The sequence below is a fragment of the Biomphalaria glabrata genome, chromosome 5 (assembly GCF_947242115.1).
Source record: "Biomphalaria glabrata chromosome 5, xgBioGlab47.1, whole genome shotgun sequence".
NCBI lineage: Eukaryota > Metazoa > Mollusca > Gastropoda > Planorbidae > Biomphalaria > Biomphalaria glabrata.
Genome location: NC_074715.1, coordinates 30,318,066 through 30,342,487, shown reverse-complemented (window position 1 = coordinate 30,342,487; position 24,422 = coordinate 30,318,066). Strand labels below are relative to the sequence as shown.

Below are 24,422 nucleotides of genomic sequence, written 5' to 3'. Positions count from 1 at the left end.
CAAATGGGATTTATACAAAGCAAAATGCATGCATAAAGACTCGAATACAAATAGACCCATGATACGCTCAATCCAAATTTATTTCTGGCAGTAAATGCTTTTTGTTTTATTTTTCTTGCCATCCAAACTCAGCTAAGAAACAATCAATCAACTTAAAATAAAACACTTGACAAAGGTGATTGTGATTTTTAAAAGTAAACATGCAGCTAATATTGATTGATTCTTAGATCTGGCGATAGTCTTCCTCTATCCACAACTGTTATATGTACTTAGGAAAATGGTTGGTGGGGTACAGTAGTAGACCTCAGCTGATGGACAAGTGTAGTAAATGTCCGGCCTTTCATCGGTCACGTGGTAACCATCAAGTTTCCCTTCGCAGCTTGGAGCCCGTCCGCCTTCACTGTTTGGCACTTCCCAGACAGAAACACACTCTCTGACTTAAGAGGCGAGAAAAGTCTACTTGTCCCTGAGGGGTGGTGAGGACTACAGACATAAGTGTCATTAAGTCTTTCCGTGTCGCACTGAATGTAATGTGGAGTCCATTCTCTGAGCGGATAAATCTGGGAATGACCATGCAAGTGATTTTATGATAAACTTTAATAAATAAATACTAAAAAGTTTTAAAGTTATAAGAAAAAAAAGTAAATAGAATGATTTATAGAGCCATCGGAAAACAATTCATATATAACTATTGTTTATTATAACTTATTATAATTATATTTTTAAAGCCGAGAGTGTTACATTTTGAGATTTTTGATTTTAAAAGCTATTATAATACAGACCTATTACTTATGCATATTTGGTTCAATGTAAAACTAATTATTGTAATATTATTTTTGAACAAAAGTGTCTAAGAACGGCCACCCGCTCCATTAGAACTACGTCAGGTCGTCGCGAAGTGGGTGACTGCTGTCAATCAAAACAAGAACAGATCGGTACAAAAACTCGTTTGTACCTCACTCGGTCAAACTATATCAACGCCACTCGTTGATCAGGAAACATGATAAGGACCAAGATGCCTGTGTGTAGTCGCTGTATGAATTCTTTATTTTGTGCCTGTTTTATTTATGTGTATGTTTTGTTGTGTTGTCTTTGTATGAGAAAAGAGTCCTTGTAATCACAACAAATTTCCATAAGATAAAGCCATCTTAGTCTTAGTCTTACAATACATCTATTCAAGTCAGACATTCAGAGTGGGCAAAACCTGGAACCTCATGGGCGGACACGTTTCTCGAAAACGGCTCTAGTGGTTTTCCTAGAAATTTGACTGTTATGTATATCTTTGGGAAAACAATTACTAATTCGTTTGTCACACTGGCACTGGTTTGATCTTTAGAGTTTTTCAAAGTATGAAAAGAAAAACAATTTAAATTTGGCGCGAGAACTAGAAATTACTTCTCTTGAACAGGCTATACGTCTTCTGCTATTTCCGCATGTAGGGCCTAGTCATTAAAGAGTTCAATACATAAATGTTCAGTAAGATTTTGAGCAGCCTGTTAAGCCTAGAACTAAAGGCCTATCATTGGAAGATTATTAAGTCTAGTAGATTTGTACATTCACTTAACCAGAATTCTTTCTCGGAAAGGTGTGTGTGTGGGGGGGGGGGGGGCGGATAACTATTAATTAGTAAGAGCGAAATAATCGCACTATAAGATGTAAAGGATTCATTGTCTTTTTTGAAAGTGATTTATAGCTTTTTCTTGTTTTGAGTGCTCTAAAAGGAGAGGCCACTTCAAAGAGAACCCTCTAAAGAGACAATATTCTCGTATGGAGGAACATTTGATGATTACATATCTAATTAAAGAAAGAGCGATGAAAGCATTGTTTTCCGTTTCCTAGTTCAATTCCTTTGTTGTAGGTAAGAGAATACATAAGTAAATAACTACATACTAAGTAATGAGGAAAGGGCCTTAACTTACTTACATTCATTCCATCTTTGAGGCCAACACAGGAAGGAAACATGCTGTCACAAGCTATACAGTGTCCGCCACAACCATTATGAGTATAGTCACCTGATTGAGAGAAACAATGACTATAAAAAATACTAGTATTCAGACATGTATTTTGACATTTATTCAAGATATTTGTCCTCTTTATTTCATGTTAAACTAAATATAATCTACGGGCTCCAACTTGGTAATTAAAGTTAAATGTCACGCACTACTGCACTTTGTCCAGTAAACTGTTTAAGTAGGTTAGAAAAGATTTAAAGATTATATTACGTTCTAAACCTGGGCTTTCCGGGAAAATTTAGTTCAATACCTTAAAAAGATGTGTAAACAAATACGCTGGCCATCTAAACAATATTTTAAAGAATATTCAGACGAAAGGAAAGCGATTCATCTGGACTTCATCATTGTCTTCCGAGACATAAGTAGCCATGTAGTTTACATTCAAGATTCTTTTTTTTTTATACAGTAATTTATTTCCCATTTAGAGTTAGATCTATAAATCATTTTCAGGGATTGAGTTTGAAGGAAGTAGACTTGACTTCCGTCAACTTAACAACGCTACTGTACAGCCACGGTCCACGGTGCATTACTTACATAGGATTGGTTTAGACATGACTCTAATAATAACAAGATTACAAAGAGAGTTTGTGTTGCCACACAAACTCAGAGGCGGCCCCCGTGGGAGACGGATCCCTGGTCGACTGAGGATGGCATCGAGCAGGGTATGAAACCGAGACCATAGAGATAATCAGTCCTGCGCGCTAACCGCACGACCAGGCATTGCTCTTAATCTAATGACAAACTAGTTACAAACTAATAGCCTACAATTGATAATATACCTACACATTACGGAATGACAACTACTGGATATGTACAATATGTCAGAAGAGCGATTTTAGATAATCTTTTGGTATTGAGCATTTTCATTTAGGCCTAAATGGAACTAGAATGAGGATGTAAATCTACCTAAATTAAACTACTAATTTAGCACTCTCAATATCTACATCTACTAGATCTAGATCTAAAATATATATTTGGGATAATATAGATGTAATTTAGAACAACAAACATTCCAAACTAGACCAAGAAATTTTAAATCTAGATTCTATAATGATTTTAATTAGAACTTAAAATCTAAATCTAGTTTTAAAAATCTAGCTCTAGTGTAAGAAAAAAATTTAGATCTAGTGTAAAAAATCTAGCTCTAGTGTAAAAAAAATCTAGATCTAGTGTATAAAATCTAGATTAGATCTAAATCTAGCTATTATGTCTTTTTAAAATGCGAGTAACATTACAAGGTTTAATAAACATTACTATACCGAGTTGTTTTAGCATTTCATTTAAAGAATTTATTCCATATGACGTCAAAGGAAAAAAATCCACCACGTCACACGGCCTAGTTAGACTAAAAAATATCATCTATACGAGCAGCTTGTTGAGGGTTCATAGACATTGGTGCACCGAGTGATTTCTTTTAGCATTTCATTTAAAGAATTAACTCCATATGACGTCAAAGGAAAAAAATTCCATTACGTCACACGTCCTAGTTAAACTAAAAAATGTCATCTATACGAGCAGCTTGTCGAGTGTTCATAGACATTGGTGCACCGAGTGAGATCTTTTAGCATTTCATTTAAAGAATTAACTCCATATGACGTCAAAGGAAAAAAATTCCATTACGTCACACGTCCTAGTTAGACTAAAAAATGTCTTCTATACGAGCAGCTTCTCGAGGGTTCATAGACATTGGTGCACCGAGTGAGTTCTTTTAGCATTTCATTTAAAGAATTAACTCTATATGACGTCAAAGGAAAAAAATTCCATTACGTCACACGTCCTAGTTAGACTAAAAAATGTAATCTTTACGAGCAGCTTCTCGAGGGATCATAGACATTGGTGCACCGAGTTTGTTCTTTTAGCATTTCATTTGATGGGCTAGTTACACTTTATATATATATATATATATATATATATATATATATATATATATATATATATATATATATATATATATATATATATATATAAACGGATTAAAGACGCTTTTTTTTGTTTTGTCTGTCAGTCTGTCTGTCCGTTATGTTAATAGCGAGAAAAAAAAAAGACTAAAAGCTATTGAAAATCTGATTAAAATTTAATTTCCCTTCCGAAACATCGCATTAGTTTTAAGTTTCTATAATAGATTGTTCCGAATGTTTATATATTTATAGTGAGAGAAAATAAGAATTCCAGATTAATCAAATGCCGTTAATTAAATTTGTGGGATGGTCTGTTATGAAAATTACATGTACCATAGCCTTATGGAGGTTTTTTCAAACCATACTTTGGTGTTAGGAAGTTGTTTTCCTTAAAAATCGGAGCATAATATATATTAACAATAATTAGATTTTCTAACGTTTTAGCTAGAAAGTTAAATGTTAAACTATTTTTCATAAAAAATCCGGAACAACCAATTTTCGTAAATGAGAAAAATATTTGTTTTATTTATTACAAGAGGGATTTCAAACATTTATTAGCGTTATTAGATTTTTCATATAAAATTCGGATCATTTTTGGCGACGATTTGTAAGAAAATTAAGGTAATGTAGTTCGATTTCTTTTTCGAAACAAAATCCGGAACATTATTTACCGATTAAACAACTTTTATTATATTTCGACAAGAAAATTAACTGTAAAATAAGTCTAAAAATTGATTTTCAATAGTCGTTTCTAGTTAATTACTTTCTTATTTTAAAATCCTGAATAACCTATTGTTGATATTTTTGAAAAAAAATTATTTGACATAAAGTTGTTTTAAATTGAAAATTCGGAACAATTGATATTGATAAATAAACTATAGTGACGTTGTGTCAAAGAATATAAGTGTAATATTAGTCAATAATGCGATTTCAAACAATCATTTGACAAAATTTATTTTTTATAAAACAATATCCGGAACAACTTTATAGTTAATGAAATATAAATCTGTATAGATATTTTAATTTAGCATTTATATTGCTATTTACATTAAAAACCGGAACAATATATTAAAGATCGTGTGTTTCTTGCAACGTTTAAGCATGGAAATAAAATCTAATATAAGTTAGAAGAGCAAACAAATATTCATTAGCATTGATTTGTTTTTCACAAAACATCCGGAACAATCTATTATAGATACTTAAAACTATTGCAATATTTCTGAATGAAAAATTAAAGGTTAAATCAAATTTACAATAGCCTCTAGTGTTATTTGTTAATCTAATCGTGACGGACAGACCGACCAACAGACAAAACGCACAAAAATAATCTTCTTTTATTTGGATGGGGGCACTAAACAAAAAATAAATAAAATCTGATTTTTTAAAAAAGTTTAAGGAATTGGTGTAGCACCCTGTCAAGTTGCGACGTTACGCTACTGCACGAAAGTCGCTGCATAAAAAGACCATTTTAAAAAATGTGCGTGATATTTACATACAAAATGCATTATTAGCCTTTATAAACAAACAGAAATGTTTTCTTTTAATTTTATCAGCTAATTGACCAGAAAAAACACCTTTAACTATTATTTATATTTGTTGTAAACATTTCTTGTACATTTTATCAATATATTTGACTTAGTGATACTAAAAATACACAACAATTGTCCATCTTTGTTAGCTTATTGTAACATTGCCTCCCTTACATTTACCAATTGTTTTAGAATTGGTGTATTTTTATGAAAAAATCGCTTGCATAATTAATTTTATAAATTAAACGGTTTGCTTTTAGAAAACCAAAAGTAGCCGTTGCACCTAAACTTTTCAAGCCGCATTTAATGATGAAATAATATTTTTCATATCTCTTCTAGTTTTCGAGATCTGAGTGTGACAGACGGACAGACGGACAGACGGACAGACAGACAGACGGACAGACGGACAGACGGACATTTTGCACAAACCTAATAGCGGCTTTTTCCCCTTACGGGGGCCGCTAAAAATAGTTAAACCATGGCCGGCCTTAAGTAATTGGAGCCCCTAGGCGAAGGGAATTCGGCCCCAAATAAAATAGAAAATAAAAGTGAAACACCTTGTCAATAAAATAACCCAATTTCAATCGTTTGGTTGAAACAATCAACTGTGATGAGAAACGAAATTGTAAAAAGTTAACCTCTTGGCATTTCGTTTGCATATGGATGCATCAGACTCGATATAACGTTCTGACATGTTTACCAATAGGAAGCAACAATGCTCTTCTAACAAAAGTATTCTAACAAGTACATCTTAACTTTCACAAATAAACGTTTAGTTATAGTAGATACTTAGATCTTGGCTAGTAGACATCTCTGCTGTGTTTAGTTATAGTAGATACTTAGATCTTGGCTAGTAGACATCTCTGCTGTGTTTAGTTATAGTAGATACTTAGATCTTGGCTAGTAGACATCTCTGCTGTGTTAGTTATAGTAGATACTTAGATCTTGGCTAGTAGACATCTCTGCTGTGTTAGTTATAGTAGATACTTAGATCTTGGCTAGTAGACATCTCTGCTGTGTTAGTTATAGTAGATACTTAGATCTTGGCTAGTAGACATCTCTGCTGTGTTAGTTATAGTAGATACTTAGATCTTGGCTAGTAGACATCTCTGCTGCGTTAGTTATAGTAGATACTTAGATCTTGGCTAGTAGACATCTCTGCTGTGTTTAGTTATAGTAGATACTTAGATCTTGGCTAGTAGACATCTCTGCTGTGTTAGTTATAGTAGATACTTAGATCTTGGCTAGTAGACATCTCTGCTGTGTTAGTTATAGTAGATACTTAGATCTTGGCTAGTAGACATCTCTGCTGTGTTAGTTATACTAGATACTTAGATCTTGGCTAGTAGACATCTCTGCTGTGTTTAGTTATAGTAGATACTTAGATCTTGGCTAGTAGACATCTCTGCTGTGTTAGTTATAGTAGATACTTAGATCTTGGCTAGTAGACATCTCTGCTGTGATGGAGATCTGATCCAGATTTTTAAATTTGTTTTGTGGAAAATTTTTGTTCTTGTGCGAGGCCCCCACCAATTGAAGGCCCTAGGCGCCTGCCTAGTCTGCCTATGCTTAAAGCCGGCCCTAGTTGAACTTTCAAAACAATGTCACAGTGAGTATAATCACGTTTTCTATGTAACCCTACACAAGGAAATATGTGAAGATCAATGTAGTAGTTTAGTTTGACTTCATTTGTAAATTGAAATGAATAGTATCAATTGTAATAATAGATCTCTTGCGTAAGCCTAATCTTAAAACTACCAAATAAAAAAAAAAAGATTTTAAATTATGCAATTACTTCTTGGTGTATTTTAAGAAAAGACTTGATGGCTGTGACAGCCTAAATAAACTTAGCATGTTACCTGGATACTGAATATAGACATCTAGTTTGTCCCTTCTTTTTTTTTCCTTTTATTTCCCGTTTATTAAAAACATTGTTGAAGGTTTGTATAAGTCTCTTTTAAATAGGTTCTTCCAAGGGCCAGATCTACCTATAGACAGCACAATCAATAGCTTAGGGCCCCCAAGGAATATTTAGCACTGACATATAAAATCTGGACTTATAAAGGGCCACAAAAGTGCCCCGTATCTCAAATGGCATAAGTCCTTTTCAAGTCTAGATACAGCACTGGTTCTTCCTTAAATTCAGCTCATGGAGTTAGTATTTACTCTATAAGAAAAGGTTAGTTAAGTCACTTAGATTTATCGACTTTCGACAAAATTACATTTTACAACGTTTGGATATTACGTATCGACTAAGGGGCGAGAGTGTATGAAAATTTGTTACGATTTATTTACAAGGGGGAGGGGGCAAAAAGTAATTTTTTGGGCGTAACGTAATATCTGAACGTTCCATTCTAGAAAGCCGTACACCTGTCTTTGAATACTATTCTGTTCGGTCCACAGTTGGCTTCTTTAAAAGTCTTGCACTTTAACTCGGTCGCATCGAACAACTGAGGGTACGGACACATCTTCTCGTAGGGCCCCAGCAAACTCAGCCCACCACGTGGGGTTGAGTCGGAGCAGTTGTAGTACTTGTGACAAGCTTCAGGCTGAACGCTCAACTCTGATTCCGCAGTGGCGCATACAGTGAGGCCATAATCTTCTGAAGAAAAACAAAGTATAATTATATTTTTACAATATTCAACTTATAACTTTTGGAAAGTTCTGGGTGGGAAAAACCTTCTGGGTGGAACCAGAGGAAGGATCTCGAATACGGCTCTAATGATTTTTCTTGAAATTTGACAGTTGGTGTGCATCGTTGGGAAAAGATTTACTAGATCGATAACCACACTAGGAAAACTTCGAGTTTGACCGTTTTAATACATTACAGTAAAATAAAAAAGAAATACATTTAAACTTGGCTAGAGAACGAGAACATATTTATTTTGAACGGACTAAAGGTTTTCGGGTATTTCCGCATTCATTTAAAACTTGAATACAATGGTGTGCATCGTCTTCTAAATCTAGATCCTCTTATCGAGTCTCTTGCAGTCAAAGCTGTTTCTAGATGTGAAGTAATTTCACTGATGGGCTGATTTCCTCCAGTTTGTTAAACTCTATCAATATTGTTTTAGTAAGCCTACCTACTATTTATAGGATGCAGAAAAGAGAGAGAGAAGGAAAAGAGAAGAAGTATGAGAGAAAGATATACAGCTGAAAGGAGTCGAAAAGTAACAAAATATTTCGATATGAAGAAACCAAAAGATTGTTGCTAACTACAGTCACACGAACATTTTTATTGTAAAGTTGGGAGAGAAAAGTGATTCTAGAATTTACGGACCGAAATTGTGTGTGCATGTGGGGCATAGGGCGTTAAAAAAAACAGGCTGTTCCAATTCGCGGCGAAAGTCTGTGTCGACAAGACCTGTGATGCAAAGGGTGCAAAAAGTGTGGAATTCTAGAGAGAGAGAGAAGGAGTGAAGAGAAAGAGAAATAGAGAGAAGAAGAGAGGGAGATAGATGGAGCTGCTCAATTCAATTTAAATATCTACATGGGAGAGCATTACGATGCGCAGAGTGTAAAAGAAAAGGGGGATCCTGAGAGAGAATGGGAGAAAGAGAAAGAGAAGGAGGGAGAGACAGAGAGGGAGAAAGAGCGGACCGTTCTAATTCCACGTAACAGGTACTAGAATTCATGGACATTCAAATTCAAGCCTTTTTTTTTTGGGGGGGGGGAATGCATCTAGTATACAATCAATATCATTTAATAAAGTTCAATAAAGTCATCTCATATTTTTTGAACGATTTAGAATATTTAGTTTTAGAATAGTTAAAAAAACGTTTAAAACTCGCGACTTACTGGCTACCGATGAAAAAACCAAATCAATCAAAGCAGCCAACAGAAGACCTTGCAACATTTTGAAAATCTGAAAGAAAAAAGAAACCTCAGATATGGAATATATTCAGTAGAAAACTTTGCGGGGAAACAAGTGTGTCTTCTTATATCCTCGTTTCTCGCTCTGGAGATTGCTTGACCACTCTCATTGATAAATAGATCGATGTACCTCAGCGGTTCTCATCCTGTGTGGCACGCTCACAACACGACGTGCTGCCAAAAGAAGGCTCGAAGGAGGGATTTGTTTATGCCATGTCGGTATTATTATGAACTAAAAGTGGTCAAATCAAATAATACAAAGATTAAACATTCACTTGTATTTCGATATCAAACTTAGTTCTTTTACATGTGTCTGAATACTGCGTGTAGGAAATCTCAGTTCAATTTCGAATACAAGTAGAACAATTTTCAATCGCTTTAAGGATTTATGGCCAATATACTTTTTAAGGTCATTTCTTTGTAGGCTCTACAAATTTTTACGAAACCTCTATAACTCAAATAACACACAAACATAAAAATGAATATCAAATTGTAAATGAGTAATTAATTAACTTCCTGTAATAATAACTTATGCCAAAAAAACAACAACAGTCAAAAAAATAATTTTGGCTTGGTTTTATGACTCTATGTGATAAAAGCAATTATTGAAATCAATGTTGCATAGGCCTTCATAATGGAAAAAAAGATCAATACCTCTATTAGGTTTCATGTCGTATCGTACTATAAAGAAATATTTTTGAGTGATGCAACACTACAGTAGCCATATTCTATAGCGATCATGTTGGTCAGTGTGTACACATCAACATTAAAACGTAAGGGAAACTCTAAGCAAAGACATCAATATATTTTAAAAGCATCCAAATCGGTACATTTTTTGTTGTTAAAAAAAAAAGTATGAAAATTGAAATTAGAAAGTATGAGAGTTTTTTTGTGTGCGGTTCTTTTGGTAAGCATTCCAGATTGAAATGTTTTTATATTTGTACCTGGATGAAAACTTGTTTGGACGACTTGAGTTCATGAGCTCGTCCATCTACTGGTCCGATAGCTTGGAGTTAGCATTGAACTTTTTTTGTGTGCATAGAATCAATATTTTTTAAATTTAAAAAAAAAATGATCACACACACATATATACACACAAACCAAAAAAAATAAATTAAAAATTTATTTTTTTTACCTAAAAGTTAGTGAGAATAAAGCCATTTTTTAAATTGCAAAACTTATATGAACTCAGTAGGCCTTTCTGTCTATCTCTCTGTCTGCCTGTCTGTCTATCTCTCTTTCTGCCTGTCTGTCTATCTCTCTGTCTGCCTGTCTGTCTATCTCTCTGTCTGCCTGTGTGTCTATCTATCTGTCTGCCTGTCTGTCTATCTCTCTGTCTGCCTGTTTGTCTATCTCTCTGTCTGCCTGTCTGTCTTTCTCTCTGTCTGCCTGTGTGTCTATCTATCTGTCTGCCTGTGTGTCTATCTCTCTGTCTGCCTGTCTGTCTATCTCTCTGTCTGCCTGTCTGTCTTTCTCTCTGTCTGCCTGTGTGTCTATCTATCTGTCTGCCTGTCTGTCTATCTCTCTGTCTGCCTGTTTGTCTATCTCTCTGTCTGCCTGTCTGTCTATCTCTCTGTCTGCCTGTCTGTCTATCTCTCTGTCTGCCTGTTTGTCTATCTCTCTGTCTGCCTGTTTGTCTATCTCTCTGTCTGCCTGTTTGTCTATCTCTCTGTCTGCCTGTCTGTCTATCTCTCTGTCTGCCTGTCTGGTAAAAAGTTTGTATTTCTCCCTCACCCATTCTCGGATCAAGTTGAAACTTTACACAATTATTCATTGGAATAGACAAGACATGTATCAATTAAAAAAAAACCATTAAGACAATTAATTACTGGTAATTAGTTATTTTGCTTGATAGAAACGAAAGCAATTAATTCTTCAGTATTCGTCCCCTTAGATTATTAAACACGTTTTTTCTCTCACACCCATTCTCGGATCAAGTTGGAACTTCAAAATATTACATTGTACCTAACAAATACATGAGTAAATTAAAACAAGGTTACAAAAAAACAGTTTGTGTGGAAACACAAACTCAAAATCGGCCCCCGAAAAGGTCCATCCAGGCAGGCTTCAATATTTTTAGAAAGAACATGCAAATGAAATTATATCAAAGACAAATGAGAGATAAGAATGGAGAAAGAAGGTTAACAGATCTTGTGTAGTGCCCCAACGGTCCCGCAGATCAAAGGATAGGTGAAAGTGAATGTAAAGTTAGATGTGAACCTGGCCTAACTAGTTCCCCTTTTAGACCTTGTGGTCTATAGGACAGATGATGTAAAGTTCATCTGTTTTTGTGGCCTACGATTAGCGAGGGTGTCATGTAGCCAGCACAACGACCAACCGCCTATACTTTTCCCCAACTAATGTCAGGTACCCATTAGAGCTGAGTGGACTCAGAGGCGCCCAAAGATTCCAAAGTTGAAAATCCCAGTCTTCACCAGGATTTGAACCCGGACCCCCAGTTCGGAAGCCAAGCGCTTTACCGTTCAGCCACCGCGCCTCCCTTGGCCTAACTGATGTCTTAAAATTGATCCAATTGTTTTGAAAAGACTCAATCTCTTATTCGAATCCTAAAAAAAAAAAAAAAAAAAAAAAAATTTCCGCAATAAAAAAATTGTTTATGAAAATGTAGTTTATAAGATCACTATTCATTTTAAATTAGGTCTAACTTATAATGCATACTAATTAGCTTTTTCACTTTAAAAAACTGCTTGCATAACTGATTTTAAAAATTAGATTTTTCGCTTTCAGAAAAAAAAAGTAGCCGTTGCATCAGAACTTTGAATGGTCTAAAATATTGTGATGTCGGATTTTCAATATCTTTTCTAGTTTACGAGATCTAAACGGGACGGACGGACAGACGGTCAGACGGACAGACATTTCGCACAAAACTAATAGCGTCTTTTCCCCTTTCGGGGGCCGCTAAAAATTAACAAATTATTCAATTAATTTTTAGTAATTTTTTTTATATCGAATAAGGGAAATAACTTTTACATTATTGAGAAATATAGTTCTAAGTGCGGAGTTTTTTCCCTTAGATAAGCTTTCTTTTTTTTAAAGGATTTTTAAATCTCTTACTTGTGGCATCAATATCTTTATGACCATTAAACGTAAACCTAAAAATGTAACATCGTAACAAAATTTTAGTATCCGGGAAAACATTCTGTTATTCAACACACACAGATATATCGTCAGTGTTGCTTTGAAAAAAAAAAAAGGGAGTTACGTTTTGATGTTTAAACCTACTGACCGGAACCTGTGCAGTCAACAGGTTATAGTCAAAAGTATTTGAACTACCTCCGCGTTCTATTTCCGTATAGTGACTCTAGTCTATTGGCAGTCCCCACGAGTTACCTCTCTGTTGACTCTCCCTAGAATAGTTTGTGTAAACAGAAGCTGATTTAATTACGTCGTTTTTTGAGGTTATAAACATGCACTCGAGTTTTATACCTGTGTTATTGTTAGTGTAACAAGGAAACTATTGGACATTGCCCTTTAAATTTTTTTTTTTTGGTTTCCTTATGTCTGTCCGTGAGAGGTATTTAATTTTATCTCCACTAAACATGTAAATCATTACACTAGATTCGCTGTATTCAGTGTGCACACTCAAAGTCTCTAGGATTTAGCTTCGTATATCTGTTGAACTTTATTCGACTGTTTATTTAATTTCCTATTAAACTATTTCATTCATCACATTGTCGATTCCATCTCTAAAAAATAGAACTAGCCCTAGTTATAGAAGTATACTTTTTTTAATAAAAGCTCTAACAAACAAACAAAAAAGTCGATTATTTGGACGGAAGTTGTTCTTGTTAACTATACATCCACACGGATTTTGTGTGTGTTCAGAAACCAGATGCAGATCTAGATCTTGAACTCCACATCGAATTTTCAAGATTTAGGAATAATAAAGCTTTACCGAAATCTTTACTTTAAACTCGGTAACAACAACCGCGCACAACCTACATGGACAACAAGGCGACAGACTCTAGACTAGTCTAGACGAAATTCTTCTTTATTATTTGTTTGTTAGCTGTTTTTTAAATACTAAGCAGTGCAGTGGGTTCTATTTTCGGATTATATCTGCTATAGAAGTGACACAATCATCCGCATGCGCCGTAAACATTGATAGATGCAATGGGTTTAGATTCTTCTAGAAAATCTGTATCTATTGTGTCAATGAGACTGCAAACAGATAATTCTAGGATATGTATTGATGATTAGCTACCAGAAAGTCTTGTCTACCGGAGGGGAAAAACAACGAGGTTAAAAGGTTTTAAAATGAGTTCATAATATATTTAGCAATTGGGAAAAACTTTCCAGTAGGTCGAGGTCAAAACATATCAAAAGAAAATCTTCCCCTGAAGAGAGTCATATGTTGCAAGGAGTGCCCTCCAAAACAAATTACTGGTACGTCTTTCTCTGTGTGTGTGTGTGTGTGTGTGTGTGTGTGTGTGCCCATATATTTCTTATTCACAAAGTCAACATCAAAAAAGCTTCTTTCTCTATGATTTTAAGATATATACATAAATAGATATTAAGGTTTACATATCTGCTGATTGATTAAAACAGAAAGAGCAGACATAGATATGTACATTTCACAAAGTTCAAGTTAGATTAGTTAGATGTGAATATTTTAAAACACACACTGAGATAGACAGACACACACACACACTGACATGTGAATGTCGTGTTACGAAAATGTGAATCTCCTAAAGTTCTAGTCACAGATCTATATATATACTATATCATACATAGGTCTGTGCTTCTAGTCTATATGGAGTTTAAAAATAAATGACTTCTAACAATAAAACTGGACAACTATTAACATAATGAACATAATTCTATTTGTCCATGACCAAAACATAAGCATTGCCTCATATTGTAAAACTTTATTTTGCAGTTTAAACCTATGTCGACTCATTTTATTCAAGAATACAGAAATCCGTAAATAAAAAGAAGCAGCAATACAATTTGAAAATTACAAGACACAATTTGTGGTCAAAGAAAAGCCCTTGTTGAACACAGGTGCATACAACGCATTTTGCAATCCGCGACTGAGAGTGCGTGTCACTTGAAATACTGTGTGCCTCCTTTGAAACCTTATATTCTTCTTCCATACGTAATGCATCATTCAAACGTGTTAGGCTGCGATCTAATGCAGGGTCGTTGTAAAGAATGCTGGAAGAGACTCTGCTTGTCGTCTCCGTGAATAAAGCTAGGGTGAACTGTGTAGGTGTTTGCAATGTAGACAGACAGATGGACAGACCGATGGACAGATTGATTCTAGTGTATTGCCTTTGTAAATCTTATACAATAAATAAATAACACGAACTGTTAAAAGTTTTTTTTTAGGTTTATATTTTGTTGCATACAATGTTCATATTTGTTTTTTTTTTTCAATTTAATCTCATGTTTTAAAAAATAAACATTAGTATCTATTGCATCCAAGATCTAAGCACAGAAAATGTATAGCACAATATCCTTAAGGTTATTGCTAGAATAGCAAGGGTACATAACCCTGTGTTACAAAGGGCTGTTGCAAGCCTGTTTTGTAAAAGTTAAAAACACAAAAATAAAGCAAGAATTTGAAAGGAACAAACTTTAACGATAACGTGAAAGTCACCACGAGCAGCAAGGCAGTCTGTTGTACTGCATGCGGCCCATGGGTCGTAGTTGGACCACCCTTGTTGATACATGTAATGGTACACAATAAAGAACTTAGAGACCAGTCATTGACCAGAAAGAGTTGCGTAGTGTTGATGGCAGTTCTAAACAACAAAATAAAAACAGGCCTTTTGATTTTGATTTTCTTTGCAATTAATATATATATATATATATATATAATATATATATATATATATATATATATATATATATATATATATATATATATATATATATATATAATAGGCTTGCATAAAAAAAAGACACTTGTTTATGTTAGATTTATGTAAATGAGCCAAAAGCAAGCTTTTCAAGAGCACATGTAAGCCGTGTATCAATCTAAATGTCAATATGTTTGTAGACATTCATGAACAATAAGTAATGCTGATCAGATAAAGCTCACACATTGAAGCAAATAAAAATATTTAGTCATCACATTCCAATAGTGTATAGTAGTAGTAGCAAGTAACAAATTGTTCAAGTCCTATTTAATTATTTCCTGGTAACATTAATATGGTATTATTTACTTCAATCAGTTATACCATCTCCTAGAACACATATATATATATAATGAAGATAAATAAAAATGTAGATATACAAGCAAAACATTTGGGCAGTAAAAAAAATTATATATATATATATATATATATATATATATTATTGACAAATTTGACTAGTTCTTGTTTTTAAATACATTCCACCAACATCTATAGTCACTGGGACTTCGTGAATATCTTATGCACACCTGTTAAGTGACTTATTGAAGACGAATGGTGACCTACAGTAGTACACCTTGGCTGATGGGCAAGTGTAGTAAACGTCCGGCCTTTCTTTGGTCACATAGTAGCCGTTTAGTTTTCCAGTGCAGCTTGGGGCCAGTCCATAACCTGTGCTGACCGGTACTTCCCAGAGAGAAACACACTTGAACTTAAGAGGCGAGAAAAATCCAGTAGTACCGGTGGGGTCGTGAGGACCACAGACGTAGGTACCGTTGAGTCTTTCAGTGTCGCACTGAATGTAATATGGCGTCCATTCTCTGAACGGGTGAACCTGGGGTAGACCATACAAGTGGTTTATGACACATTTGATACACAAATACTAGTCCGTCTTTGAAAATGTAACTAAAACAATTTTAAAGTCATCCGAGAATGCATGATAATGATCTAATAATCAATCTAAGCCAGTTGGTCTACACATATATAACGGGCAATAACTATAGGCCCTACTACGTCTGTACTCTGGGCTAAGGGAGGTTATGATATGTGCTTTGTTATGGTATAGTTTGAACTTATCTATAGCTTTGTGTTACGGTGCCAGGAATGTTTGTCTTTTGGTAGTCCTACAGTGTCATAGTACAGCCTAAACAAAAAGTCAAACTAACTCTTCCAACCACTCAAATTGATCTAGTCTTCAAATTAAATTTTACAAATTTAGGATTTGTTTTTAGAGTGTCTTTTTTTTTTTACAATACCTCTTTTCAAGTCAGCCAGGATGCTGATCTAAAAAACGGCTCTAACGATTTTCCAATAAATAAAAAGTGGATGTATATCGCTGAGAAAGGAAACACAGCTCATTGGCCATAAGGGGGGAAACTCTAGTTTAACTGTTATGATTTTTGAAGGAAAAAAAAAATGTAAATTTGGCTTGACTAGACTTAGATCAAGGGCCTACATCGGTTTTGAAAGGACTATCGCGTTCGGGCATTTCCGAATGTAAGGCTTTATCAGAGACTTATATATTTTGTATCTAAACTGGACATGTAGATCTTTTAATTTAAACCTACAAAAAATGTGTAATTTTTTTTCAAAAATTTGAAACAAGGCGTTGTTTTGTAAAGTAGTTAAGTAAAGTTGTTTTTTCAACCCTAACCTTTGTAACATATAATTTAATTTTTAGATCCAGATCTAGTAATCAAACATCAAAATTAATGGTACTTGCGTCTCATAATTATTATTGCGCGATTTTTAGATACATAATCTAGAAAGATCTAGGTAATCAATCTATTTAAAAATACATTAGATGATTAAAATCAAAAGACATGAATTATTTCGATATAGGATTTTTTAAACATTATCTCAATAGAAACAGGAAATTGCTTTGTTTCATATATTAGCGTGAATATATAGTTCTGTGATTAATAGCCCATTCTAAAGAATATTCGAGAAATGATTTTGCATTATTTCTAAACTTTGAAAACTAAAGATCATTACTTTTCTAAGACAGAAAAGATTGATTGGGGCGACTTCCCTTAGAGCTTGAAAAAGAGTTACGTACATAAAAATCTATATATATAAAGGTATGTGAATCGATCAATCGCGAATAAGATTTTATTCCGGTTTCCAGTCTAGATATAATATATAGTCTATGGGCTTTATTGATTCAAGAGTATTCTTTTTGGAAAATTTGGCTGAACTCCTCCTGTGAAATATTTGTCTCCCCTAATCCTGACACATTGGTTCATTGAGAGCTAGCCATCGGTATTTTTTCCCGAATAACTTCTTGATAATTAAACTATAGATCTAGTTCTTTACTAAGTAAAAGAAAGTGCCCAGTTCTCTCATTCTGAGTGTGCTACAGTGTAATTAAATAATGGTGCAACAGAAGGGCCATATCTCACTTACATTCATTCCATTTCTTAGACCCTCACATGAAGGCAATCTGCTGCTACACTCTTGACAGTGGGCACTGCCACACAAATTCTGCACATAGTCACCTGAACGAGAAATACGAAGAAGAATGCTAAAAATTAAAATATTATAACAGGTAATGAAATGTTTTAGTGATATTTAAACCATGCTACAGCTATTATGATGTAGGAAGGCCTTCTTTCGTAACTGAAGATCACAGGCTAATATTTGATGTTCGTCACTGGGGAGTTAAATCCAACAAACCTAATTCGGTTTGATTAGCAATAGCTCATGGCATTACAGTTTAGTCCTCTTTTCACTAGTAAATAAGAAATGATAACATTTATTGTATTGGTCACAGGCTGCCTTAGGGGGTGGCGAACATGTGCCAACTACACTATAGGGAGACTCTTTGTGTCCCGCCATCATACAAATAAGGGAGTCCTTTGCCAAACATTGTAATGTACCGTACCAATCCGTTTTAGACTGAAATACGGAGTGGTGGATTTATTCGGATACAGTTCTCACAAACCAACACTTCCTACTCAATATGTAAGAAGTCATTTATACCAATTACCATTAAAGCTCTAAGGGTAAGGGTTAGGCCCGCAAATGTCTCTACTGCTAAGGCCGCCTCTGAATTGGTGGCCCATGTATTGGAGAAATAGACTAATCGATGTGACTGGAATCAATTTAAACTAAAAATTACCTAGAGATAATGTTTCTAATTGACTTAATCTTTTTTTTTTCTTATTTTTTATTTAGTTAAAAACGTTGAAGGTAGTGAAGTCACCCATGCAAGTTAAAAGTTATTTCCAAAAGCGAATGTTTTTTCACTCAATGTCTCAAGCTTTAAATATAATTAAATCTAGATCTAGCTTCTACAAACCGTACATGGGTTTTTGGCTGCTATTCTGTTAGAGCCACACTTCGCTTCTTTAAATGATTTGCACTTTAACTCGACTGTATCAAACAGCTGTGGGTAGGAACACTCCACCTCGTAGGGTCCTAGGAAGCTCCTCTCACTACGTGGGGCAGAATCGGAGCAGTTGTAGTACCTCTGACAAGCTTCAGGGTGACCTATTAAATTAGATCCAGCATTGGCGCACACAGTGAGCCCATAGTCCTCTGTAAAGAAAAAAATGGCAATTATTATTTTTATTTCTTTTTTGCATTTTGTAGAGTTTGCAATTTACATGAGGCTGGTTACTTTCAAGTCTTCTTTTCTATTTCTACCAGGACTGTTTCTTTAAGAATAAAGTTTTGAACTGTGTCGACCAAGCATATAGATCTGTTTCTACCAGAGCTGTTTCTTTAAGCTAAATATCTGTTTACTAACTGATGTGTTTCTATCACTGGTTTCTATATGACGTTTTATAAATGTAGCATACTATTTCTACTAGTTCGGATACTATCTGATGTGCTTCTATCAGAACTGTTGGATGCTTCACTATCACTAGTGTTTCTATCTAACAAGTTTTTATAAGTAGTTTCTATTTGATGTGTCTTTATTACTATTATTATTCTATAAGTACTGTTTCTACCCGATGTGTTTCAGTAGTGTAGAATTGTGTAGAAGTGTAGTATAGATTTTCTATGGTTTCTCAGTTATTGGTGAAAAGGGATCAATTACAGATATGTATCTTTGCACAAACTAAATAATACAAATAATAATGCTGTGATACTTACTGGCCACAGACGAGAAAACAGAACCCAGCATGGGAAACAAAAGAAACACATGCAACATTTCGAAACAAGGAAAAATATCGTGGTATGTCTAAATGGTCAGTTAAAAACAGTGTCCTGTGTGTTTATGTTGGAAAACAAGTCCGTGTCCTTATATACTGTGGACCGCTTTATCGCCTTGGTGGTCGCTAGTTCACGTTTACTAAACAACTCCATGTACCTGCATGCAACTACCGTTAAATATAGAGCCCGCGTCTCGCCTGCACTCCCCTCGTTACATAGGGGCCTATTCAAAATATGCGTCACATCACCACGTCACGCCCACTCTCAAACCTATTCCAAGTTACTCCCCCTTGTTTTAATTCAGACAAGGAATGAAACCAAACATGAATGATGACGTCGACGTGTAAAACTGGATGAAATGATTATTGACATTACGATCTAGGCTTGGACCTCAAAAGTAAGTGACAACCTTCGGTAAATTAAGAATACGTGTAGGTCTGTTTGATTTTAATGAAAGTAGGCGTCGGTCACATACACATAGGTGGTAGTAGGCCTATGTATAGTAATTGTGTATCTAAGGATGCTAAAGCTACCAATATGGATCAATATATGTCTTGTAGACCAACACGTTCACCCATGATGCATGAAACAACATTGTGCGAGTAAAAGTCTGTCTACAACTGCATGCTGACCATGTCACTAAATTGTGTCTATACATTGCACTGCTATTCAACATTTTACATTTCAGACTTTTCTTCGCCAGGGAAGATTATTACGTCCTAGTGACCAAGCCCCAAAATGACTGCAGGTCAGCAGCGGATGAAAGTGGACAGAGAACTCGGGACGTTCGACAGTCCAAAGCAATACCACACGACTAGGAAGTCGATCATCAATAAGAGAAGTTTGATTTCTAACCAGTTCAACAAACAGTGAGTCACATCCAATAGATCATCACAATAAGAGAAGTTTGATTTCTAACCAGTTCAACAAACAGTGAGTCACATCCAATAGATCAATGTGTGATTGTAGGAGTGTACTATACGTCACCATGATATCATAGAGCATCCATTGCTTCCTAATCGACATTAAAAAGACAACTATGTCTTTCAGACGTGCTGCATGTAGAGGCTTGAGAAAACTCGGCTGAATGAAAACTCGTATTGAAAGAATTCGTAGCCTCTAAACTCTAAAGAGATAGACCTATTTACTCGATACATCTAGTTCGGCAGCGATGCGACTTTTCTTTTCTTTGACTGCTTAGCCACCACTCAACAGTTGTATTGATCTGCTGCCTGGTAGGCCTAGTTACAAAATTTGCAAATTCAGAATAACACTCCGACGAAATAGAAATTGTGATTGTGACTTTGGGCAAACTCCGCTGGCTTCCTACATACTGTATACTTTCCACATACACAGTAAAAGCAACAATAATCTTTAAAGTTGGCAGCACATCACCTGTACATAAATAACATGAAATGTCTGTGGATACAATCTCCAGGACGAAAGGAAATTAATTATAACACTGTCTCTGCTGATAGTTACTTGCTTTTCACAAACTTTAACAAAACTTTCAACTTGAGGACTTAAGTCTACGGCCTAAATGTGTTGAGACAGTCGTCATAATATGTAACATTTCAACTTTTCAAGTAAAGGTCTGTACATGGTCTCCACTACTCTGTACACTGATAGGTCTACATGTACTGGCCTATATACAAACATACCACATAAGACATTTATTATCATAATGAATGACAAGTGTGGTGATAATGAGGATTCTCTACCTGAAATGTACCAAAGTAAAAAAAAAAACAAAAAAAAAACTTAAAACTTAGATCTACATTTTTGAAAGCCGAAAAATACAAATAACCTACCGTTAGCCTAGTTTTAATGTTCCCCTGGGCATTACTTTATTTTTGAAAGCTCCATGAGAAGTCTTTTAAAATCATAACTAATAGAAAACATGTGCACGCGAAGAACATTGTTCAGATTGTACCAAAAATAAATCCATATATCGTAGCAAAATAAAAGGTAGCTAAGTAGATTATATTTTAGGCAGATTAGTCTAGGCCTAAATGTTTTTAAAATGAATGGAACGTGTAGTTTGTCTAAACTCTATCTATAAATATCTTGTAATGGCCAATCTATTTTGTTTAGCTATGCTTGAGGAACTGAACGCTGCGCTACCTATGTGTTGGTTTAAATGTGACAGTATCTACTTTGTCATTGTTTATATTTTTTTTTTAAATTTTTTTTTTACATATATATTTTTTTTTAAATTTTTTTTTTTAAAGTATTTTCTTACTTGGATATTCAGTGAAACTTTTTAAGTTTCTTTCTTTAAGTTATCTCCCCTTTATTTGTATCGGCCTACATTCATACATAACCACATACACCTCTACCACCACCAGTACCAATTTAGTCCTCGGGGCCGGATTTAAGGAAGGGCTGGTGGGGGTTACAGCCCCAGGGTCTCCAGAAGAAAGGGGCCTCCACAAATGAGAAAAAATAAATTGGAATTTCGATGGGTCAGAAACTTTAAAGTTTTTTGTTGTTTTTTTTTTCATTCATTAACGCTAACATTTTAAGCGTTACGTTGGCTTGCAACAATGTCGTAATGAAGAAGTGTCCGCTTGTAGCATGCTCTGAATACAGCTCCGGATTGACGGCTGTGCGTCTACCAAGGGGATAACCTCCACAAAATCAAAATTATAAACTTTTAAAACTAAAATATGCATATTAAATATTAAAAAAAAAAACAACCTAAAAAGCGAGATTAAATTTAGCATGCTTTTTAGATATAAATATTTGTATTCATAAATGGATCTTTATTAAGGCTTTCGAAAAAAAAGTGTATAGGGCCTAGGAGCCTCAACATACTTAATTCACCCTAACCTACTTTGTAACTAATGTTCCTATTATTTTTTCTACAAAATAAAAGTTTAGTAAAGACTTCCAATATCAAAGTAGTTTAGATTAGAGATTCTGGGGAAAAAATACTCTTTTTCTCTTCTATGCGATGCCCTTCCACCCGACACCCTCTAAACTGAGTTAGTGTAGACAAGTTTGTAGCTGTCTCTACATGAACATATTCTTTGCACTCATGACTACAGCGATAACAAACTAAATTGTGAAGAGAATAAAAATGAAATTGACCACATTATGAACTTTTTGTTTCCTTTCTTCCTATTAATAACTTGGACTTTTTTCATGGGTTTAAGTGGGAACTGCTCAATTTTCCCATAGGCCTACTAGATTAGAGAGTTATGTACTAGTTAGAAGACTACTAGATTAGAGAGTTAGGTACTAGTTAGAAGACTACTAGATTAGAGTTCGGTACTATATAGAAGACTACTAGATTAGAGTTGGGTACTAGTTAGAAGACTACTAGATTAGAGAGTTAGGTACTAGTTAGAAGACTACTAGATTAAAGTTGGGTACTAGTTAGAAGACTACTAGATTAGAGAGTTCGGTACTAGTTAGAAGACTACTAGAATAGAGAGTTAGGTACTAGTTAGAAGACTACTAGATAAGAGAGTTAGGTACTAGTTAGAAGACTACTAGATTAGAGTTGGGTACTAGTTAGAAGACTACTAGATTAGAGTTAGGTACTAGTTAGAAGACTACTAGATTAGAGTTGGGTACTAGTTAGAAGACTACTAGATTAGAGAGTTAGGTACTAGTTAGAAGACTACTAGATTAGAGAGTTAGGTACTAGTTAGAAGACTACTAGATTAGAGTTGGGTACTAGTTAGAAGACTACTAGATTAGAGTTAGGTACTAGTTAGAAGACTACTAGATTAGAGAGTTAGGTACTAGTTAGAAGACTACTAGATTAGAGAGTTCGGTACTAGTTAGAAGACTACTAGATTAGAGAGTTTGGTACTGGTTAGAAGACTACTAGATTAGAGAGTTAGGTACTAGTTAGAAGACTACTAGATTAGAGAGTTAGGTACTAGTTAGAAGACTACTAGATTAGAGAGTTAGGTACTAGTTAGAAGACTACTAGATTAGAGAGTTAGGTACTAGTTAGAAGACTACTAGATTAGAGAGTTAGGTACTAGTTAGAAGACTACTAGATTAGAGAGTTAGGTACTAGTTAGAAGACTACTAGATTAGAGAGTTAGGTACTAGTTAGAAGACTACTAGATTAGAGAGTTAGGTACTAGTTAGAAGACTACTAGATTAGAGAGTTAGGTACTAGTTAGAAGACTACTAGATTAGAGAGTTAGGTACTAGTTAGAAGACTATTACTGGATTAGAGAGTTAGGTACTAGTTAGAAGACTACTAGATTAGAGAGTTAGGTATTAGTTGGAAGAGTCATGTGAAACCATAACTCTCGTTACTTTCAAGAGAATGGACTACATTTAGTGGGCTTGTGTGTGGACAGTGATCCGGGCTTTGTTGTTGTTTTACTTGTGGAAAACAAAAAGTTGTACGAGTTGCCGCCCCAGGCCATGACCTGTATTACTCCCTATATATATTTTTACCTTGGAAAACACAAATGAAATCTTGACTTCCAAATGTCGTATCCGGGTTCTGAGATTACACGCGATCACAGTGATGTATTCCTCCCTTGGTAACTAAAGGCCTAGTAGGCCCACTTGGTAGTATAGCCAACCTATGGCGACATTAATCATTTAACACTACATTAAATCCAATGAAATCTAACTACAATCATGTCGTTTAAGACTGACATCAAGTGAAGTTTTATACCTCAAAATGGTGACTACCAGATACAAATACGCTTTGTTTAAGGACTTTGCCACTTCCAAGATAAATCCACGAATACCCAGAATGCGTGGAGTAGTTGGTTGTGGTATAAACATGGTCGGATCCAGAATTTTTTTAAGAGAGTGCGATGTTTTCAATTAATGTACCATAATTCAAACACATTTATGCAAATAGTTTTAGATTTTTGGTCAAAAAATATTTTTGTTTATAATTGTACTAGACATATGTTACCCGCGACCCGCGGGTCTTTATTTGCGCATTACTGACGATATAGTCACTGAGAGTGTTTTGTAAACAATTAAAAGAAATAATAATGTAATAAGTAAAGCGAATGTGTCAATGTAAAAATAGTGTGAATGAAGCTATCAGATCAAAATAGCTAATAGGGGAAAATCCAT

General features: G+C 34.8%; 2 protein-coding genes across 2 annotated transcripts; both read right to left on the bottom strand.

The window, feature by feature from the left end:
* Positions 1-57: 57 nt before the first annotated feature.
* On the bottom strand, positions 58-9,382 carry LOC106065055 (uncharacterized). The gene is made up of 4 exons (XM_013223812.2): positions 9,238-9,382; positions 7,808-8,041; positions 1,924-2,012; positions 58-560 (listed from the first exon to the last, which is right to left on the bottom strand). The coding sequence occupies exons 1-4, from the start codon at positions 9,293-9,295 to the stop codon at positions 348-350; spliced, it is 594 nt and encodes a 197-aa protein (XP_013079266.2). The 5' UTR covers positions 9,296-9,382; the 3' UTR covers positions 58-347.
* Positions 9,383-15,155: 5,773 nt separating this feature from the next.
* Positions 15,156-19,500, bottom strand: LOC106065053 (uncharacterized). The gene is made up of 4 exons (XM_013223811.2): positions 19,293-19,500; positions 18,498-18,731; positions 17,598-17,689; positions 15,156-16,026 (listed from the first exon to the last, which is right to left on the bottom strand). Exons 1-4 carry the CDS (start codon positions 19,348-19,350, stop codon positions 15,712-15,714), a joined length of 699 nt encoding a protein of 232 aa, XP_013079265.2. The 5' UTR covers positions 19,351-19,500; the 3' UTR covers positions 15,156-15,711.
* Between the last annotated feature and the right edge of the window lie 4,922 nt (positions 19,501-24,422).

What these genes read in the sequence shown, in the direction of transcription:
- LOC106065055 (XM_013223812.2), bottom strand. Translation starts at nt 9,295, where the DNA reads ATGTTGCAAGGTCTTCTGTTGGCTGCTTTGATTGATTTGGTTTTTTCA. An exon ending in GGTTTTTTCATCGGTAGCCA is followed by an intron (nt 8,042 to 9,237) that starts GTAAGTCGCGAG and finishes GTTTTTCTTCAG; the next exon opens with AAGATTATGGCCTCACTGTA. An exon ending in GCCTCAAAGATGGAATGAAT is followed by an intron (nt 561 to 1,923) that starts GTAAGTAAGTTA and finishes GGTCATTCCCAG; the next exon opens with ATTTATCCGCTCAGAGAATG.
- LOC106065053 (XM_013223811.2), bottom strand. Translation starts at nt 19,350, where the DNA reads ATGTTGCATGTGTTTCTTTTGTTTCCCATGCTGGGTTCTGTTTTCTCG. An exon ending in TGTTTTCTCGTCTGTGGCCA is followed by an intron (nt 18,732 to 19,292) that starts GTAAGTATCACA and finishes TTTTCTTTACAG; the next exon opens with AGGACTATGGGCTCACTGTG. An exon ending in AATAGCAGCCAAAAACCCAT is followed by an intron (nt 17,690 to 18,497) that starts GTACGGTTTGTA and finishes TTTCTCGTTCAG; the next exon opens with GTGACTATGTGCAGAATTTG.